The following is a 27,400-nucleotide window of genomic DNA, read 5'->3' as shown; positions in this document are numbered from 1 at the left end:
GGCATTTATTGTATTCTAGGATTTGAATGAAAGTTGTAGCGTTTCAGTTAAGCGAACATGATACCCTCCTTCCCCTCTCCTGGTGGTGGGGGAATCTCAGATGTAACCCGAAATGTCCCAGGGCCGGGAAGGGACCAGGGAGCCTGGAGACCATCACACAGCCCCCACTTGAGGCCACACCTTTCCTTGATCCCTAACAGGAGTGAAGACAAATGGGCAATGGAGTCCCTGGTCCAGGCGGCACAGCCTCGCAGCACAGCAGCACTTGAGCGCCAGATGAGAAGGAGACATTTCATACGTTCACTATCTTGACGGCACGGAGACTTCTGGGAGGCTTCTGGAGTCCGGGTACTTGTCCCGTGCTCCTGGCGGGCTTTGGCAGGCGGACTTCGGGCGTCCGCCTGCGCAGGTGCGCCTCATGATTTGTGCGTGTTGGCGCACGCGCACCGTCGCCGCCCCGCCCTCGCTACCTGTGCGGGCCCAGGTCGTCGCTGGCCGTCGTTCCCCCGTCTTGGCCTCTTGCGGGCGAGCATTTCGGGGGCCTGCGGGGCGGTACGCTGTCCGGGCCGGCCGGCAGCCCGCGGGAGCGGGCTGTGCGGGCGAGGGTTCGCGTGGGCCGGGCGGAGGCTGGAACTGTGACCTCCGAGCTCGAGCCGCGGAGCCCGCGTTTGGGCCGGAGTGGCCGGGCGGCCGGCAGCGGTGCAGTGCCCGACCATGTGCAGCGCGGGGCCAAGCGAGGTCCCGGGAGGGACGTGGGCCCAGAGCCGGCTCCTCTGGCCCAGTGGTCTCGGGAGGCGGAGCGGAGGGACCCCGAGAGAGGAGCGCGCCCGAGGAGCAGCCCCCGGACCGGAGCCTCGGGAGCCCGGGGCCGGTGAGCGAGTCCCGACGGGGTAGGTGTTGCGTCTGCAGGCCTGTAGTTGGTTGTGGAGCCTGCGGCCCTTGAAGAGCAGGGCTTGGGGTAGCCCGCCCCGGGCCCCGCGGTAGAGCCACCTGGAGGGTTTGACCGCTTCCCGGAGGTGGAGGGGCCGGGCTGGAGGACAGGGCTGGCTGCTCCGGATGGGGCTCCCCTGGGACTTGTGAGCTCCGGGTGTCCTGGGGGAGCAGGGTCCACAGGCTCGGCCGGGACGAGCCGCGTCTTCCCCTCCGTCCAACCCCGATCCCCCACCTCCTCCTCGTCCTCCCCCTCCTCGTCCTCCCCCTCCTGTCGCCGTCTCGGCATCTCGCACGTGGGTCTCAAGGCGCGTCAGCACCTTGGTTGTGTAATGTAAGCGTCCGCCGCCCCCCTGGGTTGTGCCCTGTGGAGTCGCCCAGTGTAATCGGTGCAGGATGAGTCTGCAGGGCTTTTGTCCTGCTGCCTCGGGTGAGGAAGGAAGCGATGGGGCCTGAGAAGGGAGATGACTTGTCCTAGACCCTCACCGGGTGTGCACGTGGGGTCGCTCACAGGACTCCAAAGTCCTAGGGCAGGTGTTCTGTCCACTTAAAGTCAGCTTTAATAAAAGATGTTTTCGAGCGTCGCACTTAAGTTTGTAAAGTTTGTAGAAATCATTGCAAGACTGAAACGCACCTGAGTGTGTCCCTTTATTCTGGGTATCCTGTGGATGTTGTGATCTAAGTTGTTAACAGACTGAGAAGAGATAAACTATAAGCGTTTTTTAATTTCATATTTAATGACGGAGGTTTATTTTAATAGGATTCAATGTACACTCGCTACGGAAAAATAAAGTATCCCCTCAGGTACCAGAGTCACGTGGGAGTTACAGACCTGAGGGTGGTTGCTCCCTCCTTATTCTCACAGGCCCTTCTGAAGGTGAAAGGACGGGTCTCCCACAGGTGTCTCTTGTGGAGCGCGGGGCGGGTGCTCGTGCACCCCGAGCCGCTTCAGTCGTAGCTTCACTGCCTGCGTTTTCCTTCTCCAGGTCCGCCTCCACTGTCACAGTCCTGCACGTTGTTCCAAGAGCAGCGGAAAATGAGTCAGCCTCTGGTGAGTTTTGCTGTTTACGTATTTACCTGCTGCTGTTCTTTTGTGATAACACCTTGGGAGGCGAATAGTTCAAAAGTTAAAATGGGAAAGTAGGAGTCGGTAAAAGATGTGGTTAGACAAAGTGTAGAGGAGCAGGTCAGCACCAAGTGTTTCTGGCAAGTTCTACGTGTAGATCCCAGGATCCTCTTAGAGCCACAGTACAAGGCTCGTGTTCTTGACATTTGTGGCAAAACACCATCCCTTGCTTGACTTATATGGTCCTGCCAAATCACTTTTGTTCTCGAGCGTTAAAAGGTTTCCCTGAGGATCCCGCTGTAGGCCGCGAGCCTTCCTGAGAGACAGCCCCTAACGTGTTGACGTTGGTGCCTTCCTTGTGCTTCCTGTAAGCCGAGAGCGTGCTGTCCAGGGAGCACTTAGTGCATATAAGTTGTCTGTTCAGTAGAACACCGTTGTCACATAGGTACATTGTTTTCAGTGCTCAGTCGAGGGATGCAATGAGGATCATCTGGAAGAACAGCCTTGTCACCCTTCCAGTAAATTGCGCTCTTTGTCTCTTACAATCTCAGAGGGTCGCGCTACACACCATGCAGTGAGGTCTCTGGCAAAGATTCTTGTTTCCCAGCTGAATTGTATCGTGCAGCCTGCGGTCTTGGTTCTGCCCCTCCATGGAACCTGATCCGGTTGAGGTGACCTGGCATCCAGCATACAAAGCAGTGGAGATTTGCCAGTCGTCACCTCAGACCACTGTTGCCTTGCCATCCGCAGAGTCTGCTCTGTTGGTTTCTGTGACAGATCTCTCCTTGCTGTCTTCCTGACTGACTCTGTCTTCCGCCCTCTGTGTGTGTTGTCGTTTCACCCTTGGTCCATGACTCTCCACCCCGTCTGATCTCACCCTCTGGTGCTTTTCACCTCCAGCTCTGTCAGTTCTCCCACCTGGACCAGACAGATGCCTCTGTCCAGCCACTTGCCAGCATCTCTATGGAGTTTGTCCAAAGGGTACCTCGGATGACTAGATCCAGTAGATCCAGAAATGATTATTTACAGCTCCCCTGCCCCTTGCCTTGTCCTGTTGTCTCTGGCGGCTCATCGTTGCATCATCCAGCCTGTCGCCTGCCCAGAAAAATGAGTTCATTCTAAAGTCCTTCTCCATCCTCTGTTACCACGTTGTAGTGTGAGGCTTGTTAATGTCGTCTTCTGGATGGTTTAAAAACAGCTTATCTGTTCATTTCTGTAGTTACAGAAACTTCTTTTCTGTGCCGCTACCTCTTTCCTCCAGCAGCTCAAGTGTATTCTCCACGCTGAGTATTTCTCCTAAAATATTAATCACAGCGTTTTGTCTGCATGTGGGAAGCACTTTAGAGGTTCCCTGGGTGACTGGACAAACGAGGTTGCCGTTCCGCGGAGCCAATAACCATCGAGCCCAGCACTGGGCGGAGGTCGTACCTCGCTGATGATGCGTTTGGATGGATCTGTGGGGTAAAATCCTGATCGGAGAGGCTTAGGAGAGAGGAGTGGAAGAACTGGGTTTGTTCTGGTCCCAACTTTTTCAAGACATTTTGCTGTGACAGGGAAAATAGAAACTGGACAGTAGCTGGGGTAGGAGCTGAGGTCCGGGGAGGATGTTGTGTTGTGTTGTGTTGTGTTGTGATGGGAGAAATAACAGTGGGAATGATCCAGTAGATGCGTGTGGGGGAGGGGAGAGCTGCTGCCCGTGGTCCTGGAGTGGGGAGGGGATGGCTGAGCAGGGTTGCAGTTGGGGAAGCCCTCCGATGGCTTCTCTGTTCTCAGGGAAGCAGCTGAAACAGAAGGCTTGCAGGGGCCTTCTCTTTGAGGGGAGAGCAGAGCTCTGGGGCCCAGCTCCATCGTGAGCATCAGCACACACAGTCCAGCCAGCTGGGAAGACTGTACTTGCCTTCCCTGCCTGAAAAGCCATCTCCTTTCTTAAATGTGGGAGTAATTACTCTTTGGGGAGCCTATGTAATTACATGGGTGCTTCTCAGCTCAAAACGAATTGAGTGCCAGTTCTGGCCACGGACATTTTCTTCTCTGCTGATGGAAGGGTCCCCAGAGGAAGTGTCCTGCTTGCCTGGCTCTTGGCCTCGAGGACCCTTCACACCATCTAGTGTTGTGTCTTTTATCTTTGACATAAATATCAAATCTCTTCAGGTTGTGCATGTGATCTTAAGAAGCAATTCCCTGCTTCCAGGAGCTTCTGTTCTCCTCGGGAAAGGCACTTCACAGACGTAATTACAGGAGAGGACGGGAATCCTGCCCGTCGATACGTAGGGAACTCCAGAGTGCTGACAAAGCAGAGCCTGCTTTTATTTATTTATTTTATTTATTTATTTTATTCATTTAAATTTTTTATTTGTTTACTATTTAACTTATTCAGTTTTGGCTGCGTTGGGTCTCTGTTGCTGCGCGCGGGCTTTGTTCTCTAGTTGTGGCGAGTGGGCGCTACTCTTCATGGCGGTGCGTGGGCTTCTCATTGCGGTGGCTTCTCTTATTGCGGAGCATGGCTTCTAGGCATGCGGGCTTCAGTAGTTGCGGGTCCCGGGCTCAGTAGTTGTGGTGCGCAGGCTCTAGAGTGCAGGCTCAGTAGTTGTGGTGCACGAGCTTAGTTGCTCCGCAGCACGTGGGATCTTCCCGGACCAGGGTTCCAACCCGTGTGCCCACCATTGGCAGGCGGATTCTCAACCAGTGTGCCACCAGGGAAGTCCGAGAGCCTGGTTTTAAATGCATTGTCAGAGCACGTGGCTCAGTGACTCGGGGAAGGGGGACGGCCCTCAAGTGCCCAGGACTTGGGTAGCTGCAGAGGTTGGCGAGGCTCTCAGAGCAGCGTGAGGTGGACTGGATGAGGCTCCTGAGGTGCTGGTAAGGACCTCCTTCCTTAGGATGTGGGCCTCCCGTCAGGAAGAGTGGGACGTGAAGGCAGGCAGACCCTGAGTTTGACTGAAGAGCCTCCCCTCTGTGCTGGTTTTGGTTTCTTCCTGTGCAGAAACTGAAACCTTGTAATTGGGACGGTGAGTCATCTGATCAAAAGATGTCATGTGTAGAGACTGTGGACGGCGTGAAACGCGGGGTGGGGTGCGGCGGGTCAAGTCAGGGGGACTCTGGGCTCCAGCGCGATGCCCGACAGGAAGGGGCGAGGCCGCGGCGTGTTCCCGCTCATCCTAGGCCCCGGTAAGCAGTATGGACGTTCCCTTGGGGTTTTTCTTTTTTTTTTTTTTTTTTTTTTTTTTTCTGTATGTGGGCCTCTCACTGTTGTGGCCTCTCCCATTGCGGAGCACAGGCTCCGGACGCGCAGGCCCAGCGGCCATGGCTCACAGACCCAGCCGCTCCGCGGCACGTGGGATCCTCCCGGGCCGGGGCACGAACCCCCGTCCCCCGCATCAGCAGGCGGACTCTCAACCACTGCGCCACCAGGGAGGCCCTTGGGGTTTTTCTGAATCGTGAATGAGGTTGAGAGTATTGTCACGTGCTTAGAAGCCGTTACTTCTTTTTAATTGGTGGACAGTCTCTAGAGCAGCTTTAGGGTTATAGGAGAATCAGAATCGAGCAGACAGCGCTTTCCTATACCCGTCCCTCTGGGTTCCCTCCCTTGGTAACGTCTCTGGCCTGTGTGGCGCGTCATCTCAGTGATGAATCGGCATTGACACCTAATTCTCCCCTGGAGTCTGTAGTTTATATCAAGGCTCACTCTCTGTGTCCTACTGTTCAGGTTTGGACAGGTGTGATGACCTGCAGCCACCACTGCAGTGCCACCCAGAACCATTTCACTGCCCGAAACATCCCTGGGGGCCACCTTCCCTACCAGTGCCCTCAAGCCCCTGACAGCTGCTGGTCTTGTTACTCTCTGTGTTTTTTTGCCCTTTCGAGAATGTCACGTAGTTGGAGTCCTTCATTCTGTGGTCTTTTCAGACTGGTGTCTTTCTGTTTTTAAATGAAGGGCCTGTTCATGTCCACTGCCCGTCTTCCTGCCCCAATACTGTCTTGTTTTGTTTTGTTTTGTTCTGTTTTGTTTTCCTTGTCTTATTGGCTTTCAGAGTCATCTTAAATGTTTCTAATTTTTTCCAGTTGGGGTCCTGTTAGTAAACATTGTTTTCCAAGGTTTATTGTCATTTTCCTGTATTTTCCTGCATTGCTATATAATTCATTACTTTTTTTTACTTTGAGAGGTTGAATTCCATGCATTTCAAAAGTTTCTCAAAATCAGCACATTTGTGTGGATAAGATTCCTAGTTGAAGAGCACCCTCCTTGGTCAGTACTGGGGTGCAGCTTCTTTGCGGGGGGAGGAATGCATCGGTCTCGTGGTTCCCTTTCTGTTGGGTCTCAGTTCCCCTTTCTGGTTCTGGGCACTGCATCAGCCACTCTCCTGGGATAGGCCAGGCAGGTGGGGTCCTCACTTCCTGGCTCCAGAAGTTGTGTATGTCTGAGAACACCTTTGTTTTTCCCTGAGGAGCAAGAGGACTCTTTTGGTTGGGGAGCGGCGTCCTAGGACTGCGGCCCTTGGGCCCCCACTGTTCTGTGTCATTTGGGCCCCAGCCATGCGTGGGAGGTCTCTGACACAGGGACGCAGCTGTTAAAGTCCTCTTGGGGTTGTGTCATTTACAATCCTCTGAGGAATACTCCTTTTCTTTAATGAAATTCCAGTGCTTAAGCTTTCTAGCCACAAAGGAATCTCAGAAAGGAAAGGAGACCGGTCCTCTCTGCCCCCAAGCAGGGGAGTGAGCCGACACTGTTAACCTAACAGTGAGAAAGTGGCTTGTGGGAAATGTGTAACCAGTTCTGAGTTCTGTGATTACAAGGCTGTCTGTGGAATCTTACTGTACCAAGGGGTCTTTTAAGACACATACATCATGGGTTGTTCCCTTGTGTTTTGAAACTAACCTAAAACCCCTAAATATTTGCAGTTCTGATTGCTTTCTTAATTTGTTATCCAGGTTTCCCGAAATCCATTTTCTTAAAGTTGAAAGTGCGAGAAGAGTGCAATTTTCTCATCTTCCCTTTACATAAAAGTGAATGTGGTCAAGCCGCTTAACCCATCACCAAATAGAAAATCATCTGGAACGTTCACATTAATGCTCTTTTCAAGCAGGAACAGTGCGTATATTTTTATGCCCATTACCAGTGAAAACTATAATGTTTTCTTATTGTGCTGTTTTTTTCGCATCAGGCAAAATGACAAGCAATTAGAAAAGCCCCACAAATCACACAATTTGTGAAATTACAAATGCAAAACCGGAAAGTAGAATAAGGTGCGCGTGATTCTACTTAGGCATTAAAATTAGAGTAGTTCATGGTCTGATCCCTCACTCTCTTGCATTTGGTAGTAACTTTCAGTGTGTGAACGAGTGGGCCCCCAGTCTTCATCCGGGCAGCCACAGATGTGACCAGCGACACCTGAATGGAATATGCGCAGAGCTTCTGGAAGACTTGCTGTCGATTTCTGAGCCAGGCTTCTCGAGGCTGAGCCGAGGCAGTTCTGCACAGACGCTTGTCTGCCTTGGGCGGCAACCAACTCTTTCCCCCGGCCCCCCTCATCCCCCCACCTCGTGTGTCCTATCAGCAGCTGGGCACCCTCAGCCTAACCAGGCCAGCAAAGCCTGGGTCCCAGACATCTCTGCATCTGGAGCTGGGGGTCAGGTGACCTGGCATCTCAGGGGACCTTGCTAACAGGACCCATCCTGCCTCTTCGATTGTTCCACATGAAGAACTTTGATTTGCAGTCAATGTCAGGAGTTTGTTGCCATCTGAAACGGCCTCTGAGCTTGGCATGGTCTTTTCCTTAACCTCCTCCACACCATTCCTTAGTTACACTGTGGCACGTGGGGTCTCAGTGTCCTGACCAGGGATTGAACCCAGGTACCCTGCATTGTAAGGCAGATTCTTTAACCCTGGACCACCAGGGAAGTCCCTACCCTTATGTTTTAACAGTTTTGGAGGTCTTCACAGAGATCTTGGATGGATTCACCTAACATCACCAGGTAAACTTCGTTTCAAAAGTAGTGCACCTCATTCCTCAAAACTTTTAAAGTAGAACTATTATAAGATCCAGAAATTCCACTTCTGTGTATTTTTTCGGAAGAAAACAAAAACGCTAGTTCAAAAAGACACATGCACCCCTATGTTCATTGAGCATTATTTATAATAGCCAGTGTATAGCAGCAACCTAAGTGTCTATCCATAGATGAATGGATAAAGAAGATGTGTCATATATACATATATATTTATATGTCTACATATATATATATATATATACACATATATATATGTATATGTATATATATATAACTGTACACACACACACATAATGGACTATTAGCCAGAAAAAAAGAAAAGAAGAAGAAGAATGAGGGGCTTCCCTGTGGATGCAGTGGTTAAGAATCCGCCTGCCAGTGCAGGGGAAATGGGTTCAAGCCCTGGTCCGGGAAGATCCCACATGCCACGGAGCAGCTAAGCCCGTGTGCCACAACTATTGAGCCATGCTCTAGAGCCTGTGAGCCACAACTACTGAACCCACGTACCACAGCTACTGAAGCCCGCTCACCTAGAGCCCATGCTCTGCAACAAGCTAAGCCACCGCAATTAGAAGCCCATGCACCGCAAGGAAGAGAAATCCCTGCTCACCGTAACTAGAAAAGAGGCTGCATTCAGCAACAAAAACCCAATGCAGCCAAAAGTAAAATAAATAAATTTTTAAAAATTAAAAAAAATGAAATCTTGCCATTTTGTGGCAACGTGGATGGAGCTAGAGTGTATTATGCTAAGTGCAATATGTCAGACAGAGAAAGACAAATACCATATGATCTCATTTGTATGTGTACTCTAAAAAACAAAACAAATGAACTAATGTCACTAAACAGAAACAGACTCATAGATACAGAGAACAAACAGGTGGTTGCCAGAAGAGGGTAGGTGGATGAGTGAAATAGGTGAGGGAGATTAAGAGGAACAGATAAGCAGTTAGAAAATAAATGAGTCATGGGAATGAACTATACAGCATGGGCAATACAGTCAATAGCATTATAACTTTGTACGGTGACGGATGGTAACTAGACCATAACTAGAGTTAATCTTGGTGATCATTTTCTAATGTACAGAAATATTGATATTATGCACCTGGAACTAACATAGTGTAGTAGGTCAGTTACACTTGAATTAAACTTTTTTAATTCAAACGAAAACAATAGTGTGCCTCGTTAACTAGAGATGCTTAGTCATACAGCAGTTCTCTAGAACGTATTCATCCTGTGTAACTGTAACTTTATACCCGTTGAACAACTCCCCATTCTCTCCTCCCCCACCCCTGACAATTTATGGGTGACTCTTTTAGATACCTCACCTCATATAAGTGGAAACACACATTTTTGTCCTTCTGTGACTGACTTATTTCACCTATCATAATGTGTTCTGTTTATATCCCCGTTGTCACAACTGGTAGGATTTCCTTCTAATAGGAAAGTCTGAATAATATCCTATGTATATACCCCATTTTCTTTATCCATTTCTCTGTGGATGAAAATTTGCATTTTTTTCCTACCTTGGCTCTGGTGAATAATGCTGTAATGACTATAGAGGTGCATGTATCTCTTCTAGATATTGATTTCCTTTTCTTTGAATATACAGGCTATATTATATTGTATTATATTGTATTACATTATATTCTATTACAGTTATTGTGCTTCCCGGATCTTGTGTTTTTCACAAATTGAAGGTTTGCGGCAACTCTTTGTTGAGCAAGTCTGTTGGCACTGTATTTCCAACAGTAGTTGCTCACTTCTTGTCTTTGGGTCATATTTTAGTAATTCTCACACTATTTCAAACCCTCCATCAGCAAAAAGGTTACTGCTCGCCGAAGGCTCAGATGATGGTTAGCATTTTTTTTTTTTTTTTTTTTTTTTTTTGCTGTACGCGGGCCTCTCACTGCCGTGGCCTCTCCCGTTGCAGAGCACAGGCTCCGGACACACAGGCCCCGCGGCCATGGCTCGCGGGCCCAGCCGCTCCACGGCATGTGGGATCTTCCGGGATAGGGGCACGAACCCGTGTCCCCTGCATCGGCAGGCGGACTCCCAACCACTGCGCCACCAGGGAAGCCCGGTTAGCATTTTTTAGCAGTAAAGTATTTTTAATTTTCTTTTTGTTTCGGCTGTGCTGCACACCACATCACGTGGGATCTCAGTTCCCCGACCAGGGATCAAACCTGCGCCCCCTGTAGGAAGGCGGATTCTTAACCACTGGACCACCAGGGAAGTCCCTAAAGTATTTTTTTAACATCTTTATTGGAGTATAATTGCTTTACAGCGTTGTGTTACTTTCTGCTGTATAACAAAGTGAATCAGTTGTATGTATACCTGTATCCCCATATCCCCTCCATCTTGCGTCTCCCTCCCACCCTCCCTTTCCCACCCCTCTAGGTGGACACAAAGCACTGAGCTGATCTCCCTGTGCTATGCGGCTGCTTCCCACTAGCTATCGGTTTTACATTTGGTAGTGTACACGTGTCCATGCCACTGTCTCGCTTCGTCCCAGCTTACCCTTCCCCCTCCCCGTGTCCTCAAGTGAATTCTCTATGTCTGCGTCTTTATTCCTGTCCTGCCACTAGGTTCATCAGAACCACTTTTTTTTTCCTTTGGTTTCCATCTCGCTTCGTCCCAGCTTACCCTTCCCCCTCCCTGTGTCCTCAAGTGCATTCTCTACGTCTGCATCTTTATTCCTGTCCTGCCACTAGGTTCATCAGAACCACTTTTTTTCCTTTGGATTCCATAAATATGTGTTAGCATACGGTATTTGTTTATCTCTTTCTGAGTTACTTCACTCTGTTTCACAGACTCTAGGTCCATCCACCTCACTACAAATAGTTCAATTTCGTTTGTTTTTATGGCTCAGTCAAATTCCATGGTATATATGTGCCCCATCTTCCTTATCCATTCATCTGTCAGTGGACGCTTAAGTTGCTTCCATGTCCTGGCTATTGTAAATAGTGCTGCAGTGAACATTGTGGTACGTGTCTCTTTTTGAATTATGGACTTCTCAGCGTATATGCCCAGGAGTGGCATTGCTGGATCATATGGTAGTTCTATTGTTAGTTGGGTTTTTTTTGTATAAATTTATGTATTTTTATCTATTCATTATTTTTGGCTGTGTTGGGTCTTTGTTGCTGTACGCGGGCTTTCTCTAATTGCAGCGAGCAGGTGCTTCAGTGTTGTGGTGCGCGGGCTTCTCATTGCGGTGGCTTCTCTTGTTGTGGAGCGCGGGCTCTAGGCATGCGGGCTTCAGTAGTTGTGGCATGCGGGCTCAGTGGGTGTGTCTCGCGGGCTCTAGAGTGCAGACTCAGTAGTTGTGGCACACGGGCTTAGTTGCCCTGCGGCATGTGGGATCTTCCCGGACCAGGGCTCGAACCCATGTCCCATGCATTGGGAGGAGGATTGTTAAACACTGCACCACCAGGGAAGCCCTATTTTCAGTTTTTTAAGGAACCTCCATACTGTTCTCCGTAGTGGCTGTATCAATGTACATTCCCACCAACAGTGCAGGGGGAGGGTTCCCTTTTCTCCACACCCTCTCCAACATTTATTGTTTGTAGATTTTTTGGTGATGGCCATGCTGAGTGGTGTGAGCTGATACCTCACCGTAGTTGTGATTTGCCTTTCTCTAATGGTTAGTGTCATTGAGCATCCTTTCATGTGTTTGTTGGCAATCTTATATCTTCTTTGGAGAAATGTCCATTTAGGTCTTGTGTCCACTTTTGGATTGAGTTGTTTGTTTTTTTGATATTGAGCTGCGTGAGCCGCTTGTATATTTTGGAGATTAATCCTTTGTCAGTTGCTTCATTTACAACTATTTTCTCCCACTCTGAGAGTTGTTTTTTTGTCTTATTTATGGTTTCCTTTCCTGTGGAAAAGCTTTTAAGTTTGAATAGGTCCCATTTGTTTATTTTTGTTTTTATTTCCATTTCTCTAGGAGGTGGGTCAAAAAGGATCTTGCTGTGATTTATGTCATAGAGTGTTCTGCCTGTGTTTTCCTCTATGAGTTAGACAGTGTCTGGCCTTACCTTTAGGTCTTCAATCCATTTTGAGTTTATTTTTGTGTTATGGTGTTAGTAGTGTTCTCATTTCATTCTTTTACAGGTAGCTGTCCAGTTTTCCCAGCGCCACTTATTGAAGAGGCTGTCTTTTCTCCATTGTATATTCTTGCCTCCTTCATCAAAGCTAAGGTGACCATATGTGCGTGGGCTTATCTCTGGGCTTTCTATCCTGTTCCATTGATCTATATTTCTCTTCCCCAAAGTATATTTCAATAAAGGTATGTACATTGTTTGTTTAGACACAAGGCTGTCACACACTTAACAGACTACAGTATAGTGTAAACAGAAGCTTTTCATGCACGGGTACACCAGAAATTTCATGTGACTCGCTTTATGGCGGTATTGGCTTCATTGCAGTGTTCTGGAACTGAAGCTGCAGTGTCTCTGAGCTGGGCCTGTACACCCAGAAGTGGGATTGCTGGATCATATGGAAATTTTATTTAAAAGATTTTGAGAAAACTCCATACTGTTTTCCACAGTGCCTGCACAATGTTACATTCCTGCGTACAATATGCAAGGGTTACGATTTCTCTACCACCTTGACAACTCTTATCTTTAAAAAAAAATAAAAAATTGTAGGCATTCTAAGAGATGTGAGGTAGTATCTCATGATGATTTTGATTTGCATTTCCCAGATGATTAGTGACGTTGAGCACCTTTTCATGTACCTGGTGCTGTGTTACGTCTTTCTAACACACATACACACACACAGAGGGATAGAAGGAATCTTTTGGAAGTGATGAGTATATTATCGTGATGGTGGTGATGGTATCACAGGTGTGTGCATATGTCCAAACTCATCAAGTTATATACATTAAACATGGGCTAGATTTTGTATATCAGTTCTACGTAAATAAAGCCGTAAAAGCCCAGCAACAAGTGGTGTATTTCATGAGCCAGTGAAGCCCAGGTACATCTTGTCTCCTCTCCCAGGGGTGAACCCAAGCAGCCTTTGAACTTGGCTCACTTTCTGTTTCTTTAGTTTCCCCTTCTATTACTTTTGTGTTTCTCCTTTGTTCTCAGATTCCAGCTAAGTGGTTCCCCATTGGTGGCAGCAGTGGTTCTGAGTTTGGCTCTGTCGTTTGAAGACTTGATGGTCTCTAAAGGGATTAAGTTTCTACAGAACTGATCTCAGTTAGGTGAGAGGTAACAGAGGATCTAGTTTGTTAGTCTTTTCTTAGTCTTTTCTGTTTGTCTATTTGTCTACTTTGACAAGCTCAAATCAATTAAGAATCTCTTGCCCAATGGGATGAGAATGGCTCTTTAGTATCTAGACTGGTGAGTGTTTATTCCTGACCCAAGTCTAAGACTTAAAGCTGCAGGTAAAAGTTCCATTTCTCTGTATGTCTGTGTGTCTATAATTCAAAAAGGTCTTTACCTCTGACAGTGCGAATATGTAATGTTTTCCTACTTCTGGATCTATTAAAGTAGATTGTAGAGTCTGTTAAATTAAAGGGTTTCTGTCCTGATTGGCTTACAAAGATACAAATGTGCTTATAAAAATTATATATCCCTAAAATTCTCAGAGAGAAAGGAATTAGAACTTCTAATACTTTAAATGTGCTAGAAAAATATTCTTATTGAAATCAAGTCAGGGAATTCCCCAGCGGTCCAGTGGTTAGGACTCGGTGCTTTCACTGCCAGGGTCCAGGTTCAGTCCCTGGTCAGGAACCTAAGATCCAGCAAGCCCCTCGGTGCAGCCAAAAAAAAAAATCAACTCAGAAATTTAAAGACTTCAAGTTTACATAATTTAGGTAAATCTTTGACACATGAAGCTAGTTTAATATTTTTGGTTTAATAAAAAGTTATTCGTATCTTATTTATCAGTATTAGGCATACATTTAAAACAATTCTACTTGGGTGTGTTCTTCCTAAATTTATATAGGTGTGCCCATCAACTAAGCTCATATTACTTCTACTTAATGTTTAAGGTTATGAAAAATGTAAGTTTGTGTTTAACCACATTTAGTTTTTATTCTGACAAACTTTCTTTCAACAGTAACTATGTTTTCTACTGTGTTAGCTTGTCGATAAATTCCCAGATCTTCAGTTTACGTAAACCCTTGAACTGGTACTAAGTTGTGTTACTTACTGGATAATCATTGGATACCGAGGTCATTTGTAAGCAAGACAGAAACCTGAGGCATTGATTACTAAGCATAATCTCAAGTTATATGCTCTTGCTGCATATGTTTACTTGTTACCTAGAGGCTCTGTCTGTGGGTGTGTTAATGAATGTGTTTGTCTCTGCCACTTGAATAAGTTGTGTAAGGGATGTTTGTGGCTGTGTAAAGTTGTGTTATGTGTGTTCATGAGCTCTGCTAGCCTGAAATGCTGATGTGTGATGGGCAGTTGTCAATCATTCACTCCTAGTTTTCTTTGTGAAATGGAAGTAACTTTGGTTCAAAGTTAGTATTAATATACTATGAATGAGACTTGACCCATAGTGATGTTATCGGCTGGAACAGAACTCAGGTTCAGCTGCTCATCGCTCAGAAGTCAGTGTTCCAGAGACAAGGGTTGGTGGAAGAAGAAAGATGCTTTATTCAGGAAGCTGGCAACCTGGGAAGATGGTGGGCTAGTGTCCCCAATACCATCTCCCAGTTGCCAATGAGAGGGAAAAGGGGTTGATAGGGAAAAGACGGGAAGTCTCTGGGCTGTGCCGGTGGGGGCTCCATGCAGAGTAGCACAGTCAGCTCTGACCATCCTCTTGAAATTGGTCATGCAGCGGTGTGGTCAGTGTCATGTTGATTGTTTCAGGCACAGTTAATCTTCAATTCCAGTGTTGGTTTGTTCCCATTTCCTTGAGGCCAGTTCCTGGAATTGTGTAAGCCATTGGTTCAGGTCTGCTCAAGATGGAGCAGCTTGTGTCATAGCTCCAGTCTGGTCATCATACAGTTAGCTTTCTCCTCTTGTAGTGGTTTTAGTATCTGCAAAACAAGTTAGGAGTGTGTGTCTGACACTGTTACTTACGTCCTTCGGGAGGAACTAAAGATTCTGTGACTGCTGTTGTCCTAATCAGTAACTGCTTGAACCTGTTCTTTGGTGACTCAGGGGAGGCCTGGGAGACTGCAGCTATTTTACAAACAAGAGGCAGGGGACATGGAAGGGCCCTGCATGGTCCTCCTTGGTTCCAGCAACCGAGAGGTACAACTTTGTATGCAAGATAATGCGATGTAGTTTTGTTTATTAACAGGAACAAAAATAGTTTGGTCCTAAAGTAAAATGACTGATTGTTCCAGCACCAGAAAGAGGATAGTGAAGGACACAACCTGAATGAGTATAGAAAGTTGTAGGAGACGGGTAGAAAGGGAATTTTATTTGTCTGAGCCGAAGGCAGCTCAGTTTTGATGTTTATTCCAGAGATTTTCAAAAAAGAGCTTATGGTTCTCTTAGTAGCAAATATTATATTGATGCAAAGCTGGAGTTTGGTTTTCTCTCTGTACAAATGATAAATTTTTTTCATGGAGTATTGGTCTCTTTAATAAGTGGTTGGAAAAGTTGTTCTCTAAATCTGCCTAAACAGCAGAGATTCTGTATCTCACTGGAAGAGGTTTCTGCACCTAGTTCTGAATTCATCCGGCCTTATTATTTTTTTGAAAATAAATGCACAGGGACTTCCCTGGTGGCTCCTTGGTGAAGAATCCGCCCGCCAGTGCAGGGCACACTGGTTCAAGCCCTGGTCCGGGAAGATCCCACGTGCTTTTAGAAACTAGAGCACGGAAAGACTAAGGTCATGTGAAATTTGAAACGCTAAATATTGTCATAGTGTTAAGCAGTTTGAAGATTGTTGGAAGAAATTATTTGTCATTCATTCAAGCAATAAACATTTGATGAATACTTGCAAAACATAAAAAACCTCTAGAGCCCGTGAGCCACAACTACTGGAATCGATGTGCCTAGATCCCATGCTCCGGAAGAAGAGAAGCCACCGCATGGAGACGCCGACACACCGCAATGAAGAGTCGCCCCCGCTCCACTGCAACTAGAGAAAGCCCACGTGCAACAACGAAGACCCAACGCAGACAAAAATAAATAAATATATAAATAAATGTATTGGGGGAAAAAAAGAAAGAAAATAAATGCACAACAAAATTTCTGCATTTCTGAGAAAGTTAAGCTTCCTTAAAACTGTGTTCCTTTTGGTCTGTTTTTTTTTTTTTTTAAAGTCTACTGTCAGGAACTCCCTGGCACTTCAGCGGTTAGGATTCTGCGCTTCCACTGCTAGAGGCCTGTTTTCGATCCCTGATCAGGGAACTAAGATCCTGCAAGCTGCGTGGCGAGGCCGAAGAAACAGCCAAGACAAAATAATCATCTCTTGGCTGTTAAACAAAGTCAAGGACCTTTAGTTCCTCCTCAAGGGCTATTGGGTAATATTCTGAGCCACGTCCTTGGAGCTGTTTGGCAGAGACTGAAACCCCCAGCAGGTGGAAGAAGTTAACTGCATGTTGCCCACAAGCACGTAGACCCCAGACCAGTTGGAACCAGAAGGCTGATGATGTTGAGTCCCCGTTACCTCACCACTGACCAATCAGAAGAATGACCGTGAGCTGATCACGCACCCTGTAACCCTCTCTTCAACATGTAGCCCCTTTCTCTTTTCCCTGTATAGTCCTCAAGCAAAACTTCAGGAGGGGAGAGTTGGTTCTTCGGGACATGAGTCCACCTCTCTTCTGGACTGCCGGCTTCCTCAATAAAGCTATCTTTCCTTTTACCCAAAAGTTGTCTCTCAGTATTGGAGTCCTGAATGATGCAAGACCTGCCTCATCTTCTGTAGTTTTCTCTACATGAAAAATAATTGAGGACTATTTTTCAGAGTTAAGAAATGTGGTTGGATAATCACAACGCCATTAAGCAACACCTCGTTGGACAGCAAAGAGGCGAAGCCGACTGGTAATGACCACACACATCCTGACTGTGAGAAGACTTTCATCTTTATTGTAGTTCCCCAAAAGCTGCATCGCACGGTACTCTTGAACAATCTAAAATAACATACAAACATGCTGAGGCAAGTTAAAAAATTAGGACTGAATTCCCACAATTCAATAATGAGAACTAAAAAAATACAAATTTATGCTTACAAGAATTGGGAGGAAATACCCACTATGCTATAAGTAGAATGGAAATATTATGTAATAGATAAAATCAACAATCTCTCTTGAAAATGTGAGTAAAATTGTATATATGTGTAAATATACAACAGCTACAGTTCTCATCACAAAAGTTTGTAGTAATAAGATGTTTCAAAATGAAGACTATTTCAAAACTATTTAAAATAAATATATAAATATAAAATATAAAAATACAATAATTTTATAGGTGACATTTTCAAAATAAGCCAGTGAAACTTAAGTCATGAGTCATGACCCTGTGGCTGTAATTATATATATATATATATTTTTCTAATTATATATTTTAATGTTGTTCCCTCCTATTCTGAGCCGCTACACTCCACCTTCAAATGCTTCTAGACTGGGGCAAACAAGTGTATAAAAAATGGGACCTCCAATGTTCGTCTCAGGGGAGATGGAAATGAAATGATCTGAAAATTGAGGTGGTGCCTTCCAAAAGGGTGGAATCTGAATCAACCCTGTTTTCTTATTGTCCTGCCACAGACTCCTAGAAGCACGCCCCGCTCCTAGGAGTATAACACGAAAACTGGCCTCCGCTCATTCTAGAAGATGCTGGCTTCTTCTCGATGATCTGCACAAGAGGCTTCTCCCTTCCTTCTTCACGGCTGTCGTCAGTGTCTGGATTGACCTCTTGTTGAACATCCTCATCTCTCCTGGGCTCTGTGATCTGGAAGTAAGAGAAGGAGCAAGGATGTCAGATTTCAAAGTGGCAACTGTCCAGATATAAAGGTTTTCACATTCTTAGTCAATTCTAACCAGAATTGAGACTCATTTATGATTGGAGTTTTATCTCAAATTCTCCATTCTGAACCCCAGTCCTGAACCATTCATTGTTTTCAAGTGTGATTCTTGGACTTTGGTGACCCTGACTCCAAAAACTACTGAATACACCCAAGGTCAGGCCCAGTAATCTGCTTTATAGCCCAGACTCCAGGTGATTCTGCTCAGGGAGCTGGCATTTGGAGAATGCTGCTTTAGTCTTAACTCACCTTGGTCCTTTGGCACCACTTAAATTCTGAACTTGGAAGCACACTACAGACATCACTGACAAGTCAACATCGTGGACCAGGAGACCTGAGGCCGGATCCCTAACCCTAACCCTGCATCCTAATGTCTATGTTATTATTAAGTTTTCATTTATTTACTTATTTTCTTTCTTTTATTTTTGGCTGCATTGGGTCTCTGTGGCTGTGTGTGGGCTTTCTCTAGTTGTGGTGAGCGAGGACTACTCTCCGTTGCTTCTCCTGACGGCTTCTCTTGTTGCGGAGCACGGGCTCTAGGCGCACAGGCTGAGTAGTTGCGACTTGCGGGCTCTAGAACGCAGGCTCAGTAGTTGTGGCTCGTGGGCTCTAGAGCGCAGGCGCAGTAGTTGTGGCGCACGGGCTTAGTTGCTCCGCGGCATGTGGGGTCTTCCCAGACCAGCGCTCAAACCTGTGTGCCCTGCATTGGCAGGCGGTTTCTTAACCACTGTGCCAACAGGGAAGTCCCTGGATCCTAATGTTTAAATAATACTCAGCCCTAAACTTGGTTAGTGTTATGTGCTGAATGTTTGTGTCCCCCAAAATTCTTATGTTGAAATCTTAAAATCTTAACCCCTAGGGTGCTGGTCTTAGGAGGTGGGGTCTTTGGGAGGTTATTAGGTCATGGGGTAGAGCCCTCATGAATGAGATTATTGCCCTTGTAAAAGAGACCGTGCTGTGTTGTTTCTAAGCGACGCGGTCTGTAGTAGGGCAGGTTGAATGGACTAAGACAGCTAGCTTGCAAGATTTAAACCAAATGTTTGCTCAATCCTCTGCTCACATCTAGAACTCTAATGTGTCAATTGTAATAAGCCATGCTGAAGATGGCATTCCTTAACCTTCAGTCGTTGTGATAAACCCCCTTGACCATAAACGTGAGGGGGAAAAGGTGAATTGTACTAGAGGAATCATTGGTCCAGAAGTGGTGAGTCAGGGGGAATAAAGAGTCACAGGTGATCTGGCCATAGGCAATTTGAAAGTAAATTTGGATGAATATAAAGCTAGTCATAATTCATCTTTTCTTATTGAACGTGTGGGCTGTTCTATCTAATATCCTGTTTGTGGACATTTACTTTGTTGTAGATAAATGCTAGAACCCATAACCCTGAGGGATGTAAGGCCAAAAATGAATGAAAAAGAGAAACTGGAAACACAGTATATGGAAAAGAATCACCATCTCGTCAAAGCTGTTATTTGGACCCAATTGCTTTGGGTGAAATAACTTCAGTGAGACCCATGCGTCTGGGACAAACTGGTTTCCCCGAGGTCTGGTGCCCACGGGCCTCGCGGTGCTGGTGTCTGTGTGTGGCTGTCAGTCCGTGGCTGGCGCAGAGTCGGCACGTGGCTGTGTGCCTGGCTGGCCCCCTTCACAGCGTGAGAGGTGATGTGGGTCCAGCAGTGGGATTCCTCCGATTTCCTCAGTAGACAACACGTCATTCCACCTGCACCTTTGCGCACGCAGACCTACCTTTGCGCAGGCCGATGACCTCAGGCCTGCGTGGTCCTGGGGCCTCTGGGGCAAGAGGGCGCGATCTCTTCCCCACACCCAGAGCTCTGGATCAAAAGCCTGGATCTGGAAAGACAAACAGCCCCTGGCAATGAGGATGCCGCTGCCTCCCATTGCCCCGCCTCCGGTTCTTTCTCGTCTGTCCCCAAGTCCCAAACCGAGTCCCCCATGATCCCCACCTCCTCTCCGTCCCTCCCCCTCCCCGAGACCGCCACAGCCCACCCACCTGCTCGCACTCTTCCCGAGTGACCCATGTCTTCCAGCCCATGGAACGGATGAACTGGGAACGCAGTTTGTGGAACAAGGCATGCTGGGAGCTGTTCTTTCCATAGAGGAACGAAACGATGGCCTGCTTGGGGGCCTGGTTGTTCTCTTCCATGTCGCTGGCCACATAGCTGGGGAAAGACATCAGGTCGCTGTCATCAGGACAGGAAGGGCCTCCACTTGAGATCAGCTTCCCAGAAAAGAGGCAGGCTGAGCATCCTCACACGACCCACCCAGCCCTGCCCAGCGTCACCGGGAGCTGCCCAGTCATCAAGGAGCCACTGCCAGGCAGGACCTTCAGAAGGGTGCCTCTCACACCTTGATGATGAGGACACGATCCAAACCCCCCGTTCCCTTCAACTTGTTTTATGTGCACACACCTCTCTTCCTATGTTGTAGGTACATGTACAGTTCCTGAGGGCAGGAGCTGATCTGATCTGTTTCTGCATTCATCCCTCTCCTAGCAAATGACACATTTAGGGCTTGGTTCATATTGATGCATGAATTCAACAGCCTTTTGTGAATCTCTGTTCCCACCACCTCATATTCCCCAGCATGTAGGGTGTACTTTATAAGGTTTGTTAGATGAATGAATGAATGAATGAATGAACATTTTATCTCATGGCCAAATGCAATACTGATTACCTAGAAGTCTCACAATAACAAACATTTGCCCAATGAAAAGAATTGTGCTGAGTGTTTTGGGAATGCATTGACATTTTGACGAGACCTGCCTTCCACGTGGTGTCTAGTCTAGTGGGACCGGGGAAGGGGAAAGGGGGAGATAAGAAATGACTATAATGCAAAGCATCACATTATAATACAATTTGAACTAAAGTGCCTCTGGGATTCAGAAGTTAGGGAGATCGGGCATCGTGAAGGTTTTGGTGTTTGAACCCACTTTAAGGATAGGGTCGTTTTCTTCAGATAAATGTATGGCAAAGATACCTGGATAGAAAGCTCAATAGAAACTTAGAGGGCAGGGTATTTGGAAGGAGCAGTGAAACACAGGAGTAAAGTATCAGGACGGTGTGCTGGAGATTGCAGAGAGAGTTAAATCCCAACGCAGAACTCTGGCCTTGATTTGGCATGTCATTAGCCAATGAAATTGTGTGAAGCGGTCAGACCTGTGTTTTGGAAGGATGTTCAGGCAAATAGAGCCAACTGGCTTGGGAGACTTGGAAGAAACATCAGTGGGGAGCATTTGACACCAAATCCGCGCTATGTGATACGGGCCCCGATTGTGGCATTTGTCGTGGGAATGCAGAAACGGAAGATAATCACACTTGGTGCTGATGTTGGAAGACCTGAGACCGGAGAATTCGAACCGGAAACGTCTCAAGTCTGTTACTCGGGGGCAGGATGGTGTCAGTTCTTTCTTCCTCTCCTCTTAGGAAAGTTTCGCGTTTTGCTTTGTTTCTTTCAGTGTTTTAATTGACATTAGGGTAGTTTGTTTTGACAATGAATGCTATAAAAAACAGAACATGGTTTGAAAAAGAAACCACGGTACCGTAATCCTGTCATTTTCACACCTAGAGTCAGTACAAAGGGGTTTAAAAAAATAGATGAAAGGTCAGAGCCCCACATCTCTCCCTCTGCCCTCCCAGGGTGTTGAATATTGATGGCGGGGATGGAGCAAGGTACTCACAGAGCTATGAAGAAATGGATTCTCTGGAATTGCCAGGAGAAGAGGCCGGCCCGGCTGACATACGCTATCACCATCGACAGGAGATACTGATGGAAAGAGGGGAAAAAACGTAGGAGAGAGGTCACATCCTGGAAGAGGAGAAAGAGTGGGAGGGAGAAGGGAGCAGGGGACGAGGAATGGGTGGTGCCACTTGGAGGAGAGACCCCCGTGTGGGGTGAGCCTGATTATTTGGGGAAGGGGAGAGGACAGAAGGTCAGAGTTGGCGGCGCTCCAAGGATGGGAGGCTGTGGGATTGAGGGCGTGGACTTAGGGCCGCGGGCACAGGACGGTGTTCGATGAACCGGAGCCAAGGCGAGTCCCCAGGATCTGAGAGGAGAGGGGACTTAGGCAGCAACCACCAAAGGGGCACTCCTGGGGCTCAGATCCCAGAGGGGACCTCGAGGCCCCTGGAGGGAAGTGTTGACAAGGCATGAGGTTAGGAGGGGAGTGGAAACGTGGGTGTAGAAAGCACCCAGCGCGCCCACCTAGAACAGGCGCTGGAGCAGGAATCCATCTCAGTGGGTGACTTACCTTGTCAGATACTTCCAGGTTTTTGTCCCAGGCGAGGAATTTCTTAACGACGGGATCCTCTGTGAAAAAAGGGCAGATGTTGCCAGTGGGAACAGGGCTGTCGTGGGAGCATTCCAGAGCCAAGAGGGTGAACCGCGCCCCCCTGGGGAAATGCCAAGATGTGGCCCAGGGTGAAGCTGACGGAAAGAGGGGAGGGAAGACCATTCACTGTGGGAGGAAAGGGGGTGACTCCCCTTCTGGGGGGGCCGAGTGACAGGGAGTGATGCCCCTTCATCATGCATTCACGTACCTGCAGAGGGCATCAAGATACTCTCAGCCAATGTCTCAATTGACAGTCATGTCAGGGGGTGAAGATGGCTTGTCAGCCCCTCCTCCCTCCACCCCGAACATGCCAGTAAGATTCAAAAGGCCAGTAAGAGCTAGAGTCTCGGGTACAGTTGAAACCAAGGGAACCTAATCCTGTATCATTTCTAAATCTAACCTAGTCTTGTATCATTTCTAAGTCTAACCTCATCCTGTATCTTTTATGTGCCCCCCATATCCTTTATCCGTAGACAGTCCGCCAGGGACGGAGAGCGCACCAAGTAGCAGGGAATTCTTTTCCACTGGGAAAGTGTAGTCATGGGAAGTTTTGGTTTGTTTGTTTTTCAAGTATAGGATTGGAGGTTGCTGGGCAGGGCGGTGGGTCCTTACCAAGCATCTACTTGAAGACCTCGTGGTGCTCAGGCAGCACTGAAGACACCCGCTGTCGCTTGAGCTTCATCTTGAGCTCACTGAACGACTCCACGACCCAGGTGTCGGCCTCGTGGTGCTCAGGCAGCACTGAAGACACCCGCTGTCGCTTGAGCTTCATCTTGAGCCCACTGAACGACTCCACGACCCAGGTGTCGGCCTCGTGGTGCTCAGGCAGCACTGAAGACACCCGCTGTCGCTTGAGCTTCATCTTGAGCCCACTCAGCGACTCCACGACCCAGGTGTCCTGGGCCTCAGCGGCCGTGTTGCCCTCCACCTCCGCTCTGAACGCCACTGACCTCTTCCTCTTACAGCCGGGGCGCTGAGGCGGGGGGCTGCAACCAGCCCAGGGAGCTGACGAAGGAGAAGAGACTGCAGTATGACGCTCTCGTCTTGGGAATCCAGCCACTGGTGACCACCCAACCCCACCCCGACTCCGCCTCCCCCCCCGAAGCACCCCCGTGCTTTCCAGTCTCACAGACCGCTGACCTTGCCCCAAGTCATCTTTCCATCTTTCTCTGTCCATATCTACCTATCCCTCCCCTGACTCTTTTTGTCATTTGTCCAGCTTCCCGTTCTCGAAACTCTTTCTCATGGTAGATAATTTCTCCCACCAGGAATAAAAAAAAAGAACCCTCCCCTTGTTTCCTCTCTCCTCTTCTCTCATCCTTGGATCTCATCTCCTAACCCTGTTTCTTGCTCCCCAGGTGTTCCGTGTCCCCAGCTCCTGTGCTCTCCTCCCTCAATCCCTGGCTCTCTGAATGTCTCCTTTCTTTCATAGGCACCTTATGCAGGTGCTCCTTCCTGACCTCTGTACCCTTTCCTCCTTACTGGTCAAATCTCTGAAATTCCTTCTCATGCCAGTTCCCTCACCTGATGGTCCTGGGCTTTCTTCATAGACAGTCAACTCCATGGGGTACCCTGAAGAGCTGGACTGGGAGTTCAGCTCCTCAGCCTGGGAAGTCGGTTGACGATTGTCCATGATGTCTCCCAGACTCTTCCCTTCCTCGAAGCCTAGACTCTGCTTTGTCCCAACTCTTCTTCTGGACTTGGGCTAAACACAAGTGGTCGTCCCTTCTCCAAGCTGCGGGGCAACTGTCAGTGGAGAGAAGCTCTGGCAAGATTCTGTTGTCTACTACTGCTGCCAAGCACCAAGGAGTCTGGTCCATCCAATCGGGAAGGTCGGAAGCCTCTGATGTCATCATCGGAGTTTGAAGGAAACCAGTTTGAAGGAAAACACAAGTAACTGTCAGACCTATGCGTGCACTTGTCCCAGAGATCAGGGGTAAATGGTATCTCCTGCCACTGACCCAATCTCTGCCCGTCCTCCAAAACCCCCCTCAAGGTATCCGGACCCCTCTTTTTTTTTGTCATAAATGGCAAATTTTTATTATTTTTTCTTCATCTTTATTTTTTTTTTTGCTTTATAACAAATTTAATCAGTTATACATATACATATGTTCCCATATCCCCTCCCTTTTGCGTCTCCCTCCCACCCTCCCTATCCCACCCCTCCAGGCGGTCACAAAGCACCGAGCTGATCTCCCTGTGCTATGCGGCTGCTTCCCACTAGCTATCTACCTTACGTTTGGTAGTGTATATATGTCCATGCCGCTCTTTCACTTTGTCACAGCTTACCCTTCCGCCTCCCCATATCTTCAAGTCCATTCTCTAGTAGGTCTGTGTCTTTATTCCTGTCTTACCCCTATGTTCTTCATGACATTTTTTTTTCTTAAATTCCATATATATGTGTCTGCATACAGTATTTGTCTTTCTCTTTCTGACTTACTTCGCTCTGTATGACAGGCTCTAGGTCCATCCACCTCATTACAAATAGCTCAATTTCGTTTCTTTTTATGGCTGAGTAATATTCCATTGTATATATGTGCCACATCTTCTTTACCCATTCATCCGATGATGGACACTTAGGTTGTTTCCATCTCCGGGCTATTGTAAATAGGGCTGCTATGAACATTTTGGTACATGTCTCTTTTTGAATTATGGTTTTCTCAGGGTATATGCCCAGTAGTGGGATTGCTGGGTCATATGGTAGTTCTATTTGTAGTTTTTAACGAACCTCCATACCGTTCTCCATAGTGGCTGTACCAATTCACATTCCCACCAGCAGTGCAAGAGTGTTCCCTTTTTTCCACACCCTCTCCAGCATTTATTGTTTCTAGATTTTTTGATGATGGCCATTCTGACTGGTGTGAGATGATATCTCATTGTAGTTTTGATTTGCATTTCTCTACTGAGTAAAGATGTTGAGCATCCTTTCATGTGTTTGTTGGCAGTCTGTATATCTTCTGTGGAGAAATGTCTATTTAGGTCTTCTGCCCATTTTTGGATTGGGTTATTTGTGTTTTTATTATTGAGCTGCATGAGCTGCTTATACATTTGGGAGATTAATCCTTTGTCAGTTGCTTCATTTGCAAATATTTTCTCCCATTCTGAGGGTTGTCTTTTGGTCTTGTTTATGGTTTCCTTTGCTGTGCAAAAGCTTTGAAGTTTCATTAGGTCCCATTTGTTTATTTTTGTTTTGATTTCCATTTCTCTAGGAGGTGGGTCAAAAAGGATCTTGCTGTGATTTATGTCATAGAGTGTTCTGCCTATGTTTTCCTCTAAGAGTTTGATAGTTTCTGGCCTTAGGTCTTTAATCCATTTTGAGCTTATTTTTGTGTATGGTGTTAGGGAGTGATCAAATCTCATACTTTTACATGTCCCTATCCAGTTTTCCCAGCACCACTTATTGAAGAGACTGTCCTTTCTCCACTGTACATTCCTGCCTCCTTTATCAAAGATAAGGTGACCATATGTGCATGGGTTTATCTCTGGGCTTTCTATCCTGTTCCATTGATCTATCTTTCTGTTTTTGTGCCAGTACCATGCTGTCTTGATTACTGTAGCTTTGTGGTATAGTCTGAAGTCAGGGAGCCTGATTCCTCCAGCTCCATTTTTCATTCTCAAGATTGCTTTGGCTATTCGGGGTCTTTTGTGTTTCCATACAAATTGTGAAATTTTTTGTTCTAGTTCTGTGAAAAATGCCAGTGGTAGTTTGATAGGGATTGCATTGAATCTGTAGATTGCTTTGGGTAGTAGAGTCATTTTCACAATGTTGATTCTTCCAATCCAAGAACATGGTACATCTCTCCATCTATTTGTATCATCTTTAATTTCTTTCATCAGTGTCTTATAATTTTCTGCATACAGGTCTTTTGTCTCCTTAGGTAGGTTTATTCCTAGATATTTTATTCTTTTTGTTGCAATGGTAAATGGGAGTGTTTCCTTGATTTCACTTTCAGATTTTTCATCATTAGTATATAGGAATGCCAGAGATTTCTGTGCATTAATTTTGTATCCTGCAACTTTACCAAATTCATTGATTAGCTCTAGTAGTTTTCTGGTAGCATCTTTAGGATTCTCTATGTATAGTATCATGTCATCTGCAAACAGTGACAGCTTTACTTCTTCTTTTCCGATCTGGATTCCTTTTATTTCCTTTTCTTCTCTGATTGCTGTGGCTAAAACTTCCAAAACTTTGTTGAATAAGAGTGGTGAGAGTGGGCAACCTTGTCTTGTTCCTGATCTTAGTGGAAATGCTTTCAGTTTTTCACCATTGAGGACGATGCTGGCTGTGGGTTTGTCATATATGGCCTTTATTATGTTGAGGAAAGTTCCCTCTATGCCTACTTTATGCAGGGTTTTTATCATAAATGGGTGTTGAATTTTGTCGAAAGCTTTCTCTGCATCTATTGAGATGATCATATGGTTTTTCTCCTTCAATTTGTTAATATGGTGTATCACGTTGATTGATTTGCGTATATTGAAGAATCCTTGCATTCCTGGAATAAACGCCACTTGATCATGGTGTATGATCCTTTTAATGTGCTGTTGGATTCTGTTTGCTAGTATTTTGTTGAGGATTTTTGCATCTATGTTCATCAGTGATATTGGCCTGTAGTTTTCTTTCTTTGTGACATCCTTGTCTGGTTTTGGTATCAAGGTGATGGTGGCCTCGTAGAATGAGTTTGGGAGTGTTCCTCCCTCTGCTATATTTTGGAAGAGTTTGAGAAGGATAGGTGTTAGCTCTTCTCTAAATGCTTGATAGAATTCGCCTGTGAAGCCATCTGGTCCTGGGCTTTTGTTTGTTGGAAGATTTTTTATCACAGTTTCAATTTCAGTGCTTGTGATTGGTCTGTTCATATTTTCTATTTCTTCCTGATTCAGTCTTGGCAGGTTGTGCATTTCTAAGAATTTGTCCATTTCTTCCAGGTTGTCCATTTTATTGGCATAGAGTTGCTTGTAGTAATCTCTCCTGATCTTTTGTATTTCTGCAGTGTCAGTTGTTACTTCTCCTTTTTCATTTCTAGTTCTATTGATTTGAGTCTTCTCCCTTTTTTCCTTGATGAGTCTGGCTAATGGTTTATCAATTTTGTTTATCTTCTCAAAGAACCAGCTT

General features: G+C 46.6%; 1 protein-coding gene across 1 annotated transcript; it reads left to right on the top strand.

The window, feature by feature from the left end:
• Nucleotides 1-418: 418 nt before the first annotated feature.
• Nucleotides 419-18,350, top strand: LOC308611223 (uncharacterized protein; the record flags this gene model as incomplete). Its single annotated transcript, XM_081260093.1, has 5 exons — nt 419-890; nt 1,917-1,981; nt 12,113-12,198; nt 13,093-13,208; nt 17,685-18,350. 4 exons carry the CDS (start codon nt 419-421, stop codon nt 13,196-13,198), a joined length of 729 nt encoding a protein of 242 aa, XP_081116219.1. The 3' UTR covers nt 13,199-13,208; nt 17,685-18,350.
• Between the last annotated feature and the right edge of the window lie 9,050 nt (nt 18,351-27,400).

Source organism: Mesoplodon bidens (genome assembly GCF_964165515.1).
Source record: "Mesoplodon bidens genome assembly, contig: HAP1_SCAFFOLD_558, whole genome shotgun sequence".
Classification (NCBI taxonomy): domain Eukaryota; kingdom Metazoa; phylum Chordata; class Mammalia; order Artiodactyla; family Ziphiidae; genus Mesoplodon; species Mesoplodon bidens.
The sequence above is the reverse complement of the archived record's forward strand: the minus strand, read 5'-3'. Positions and strand labels throughout refer to the sequence as shown.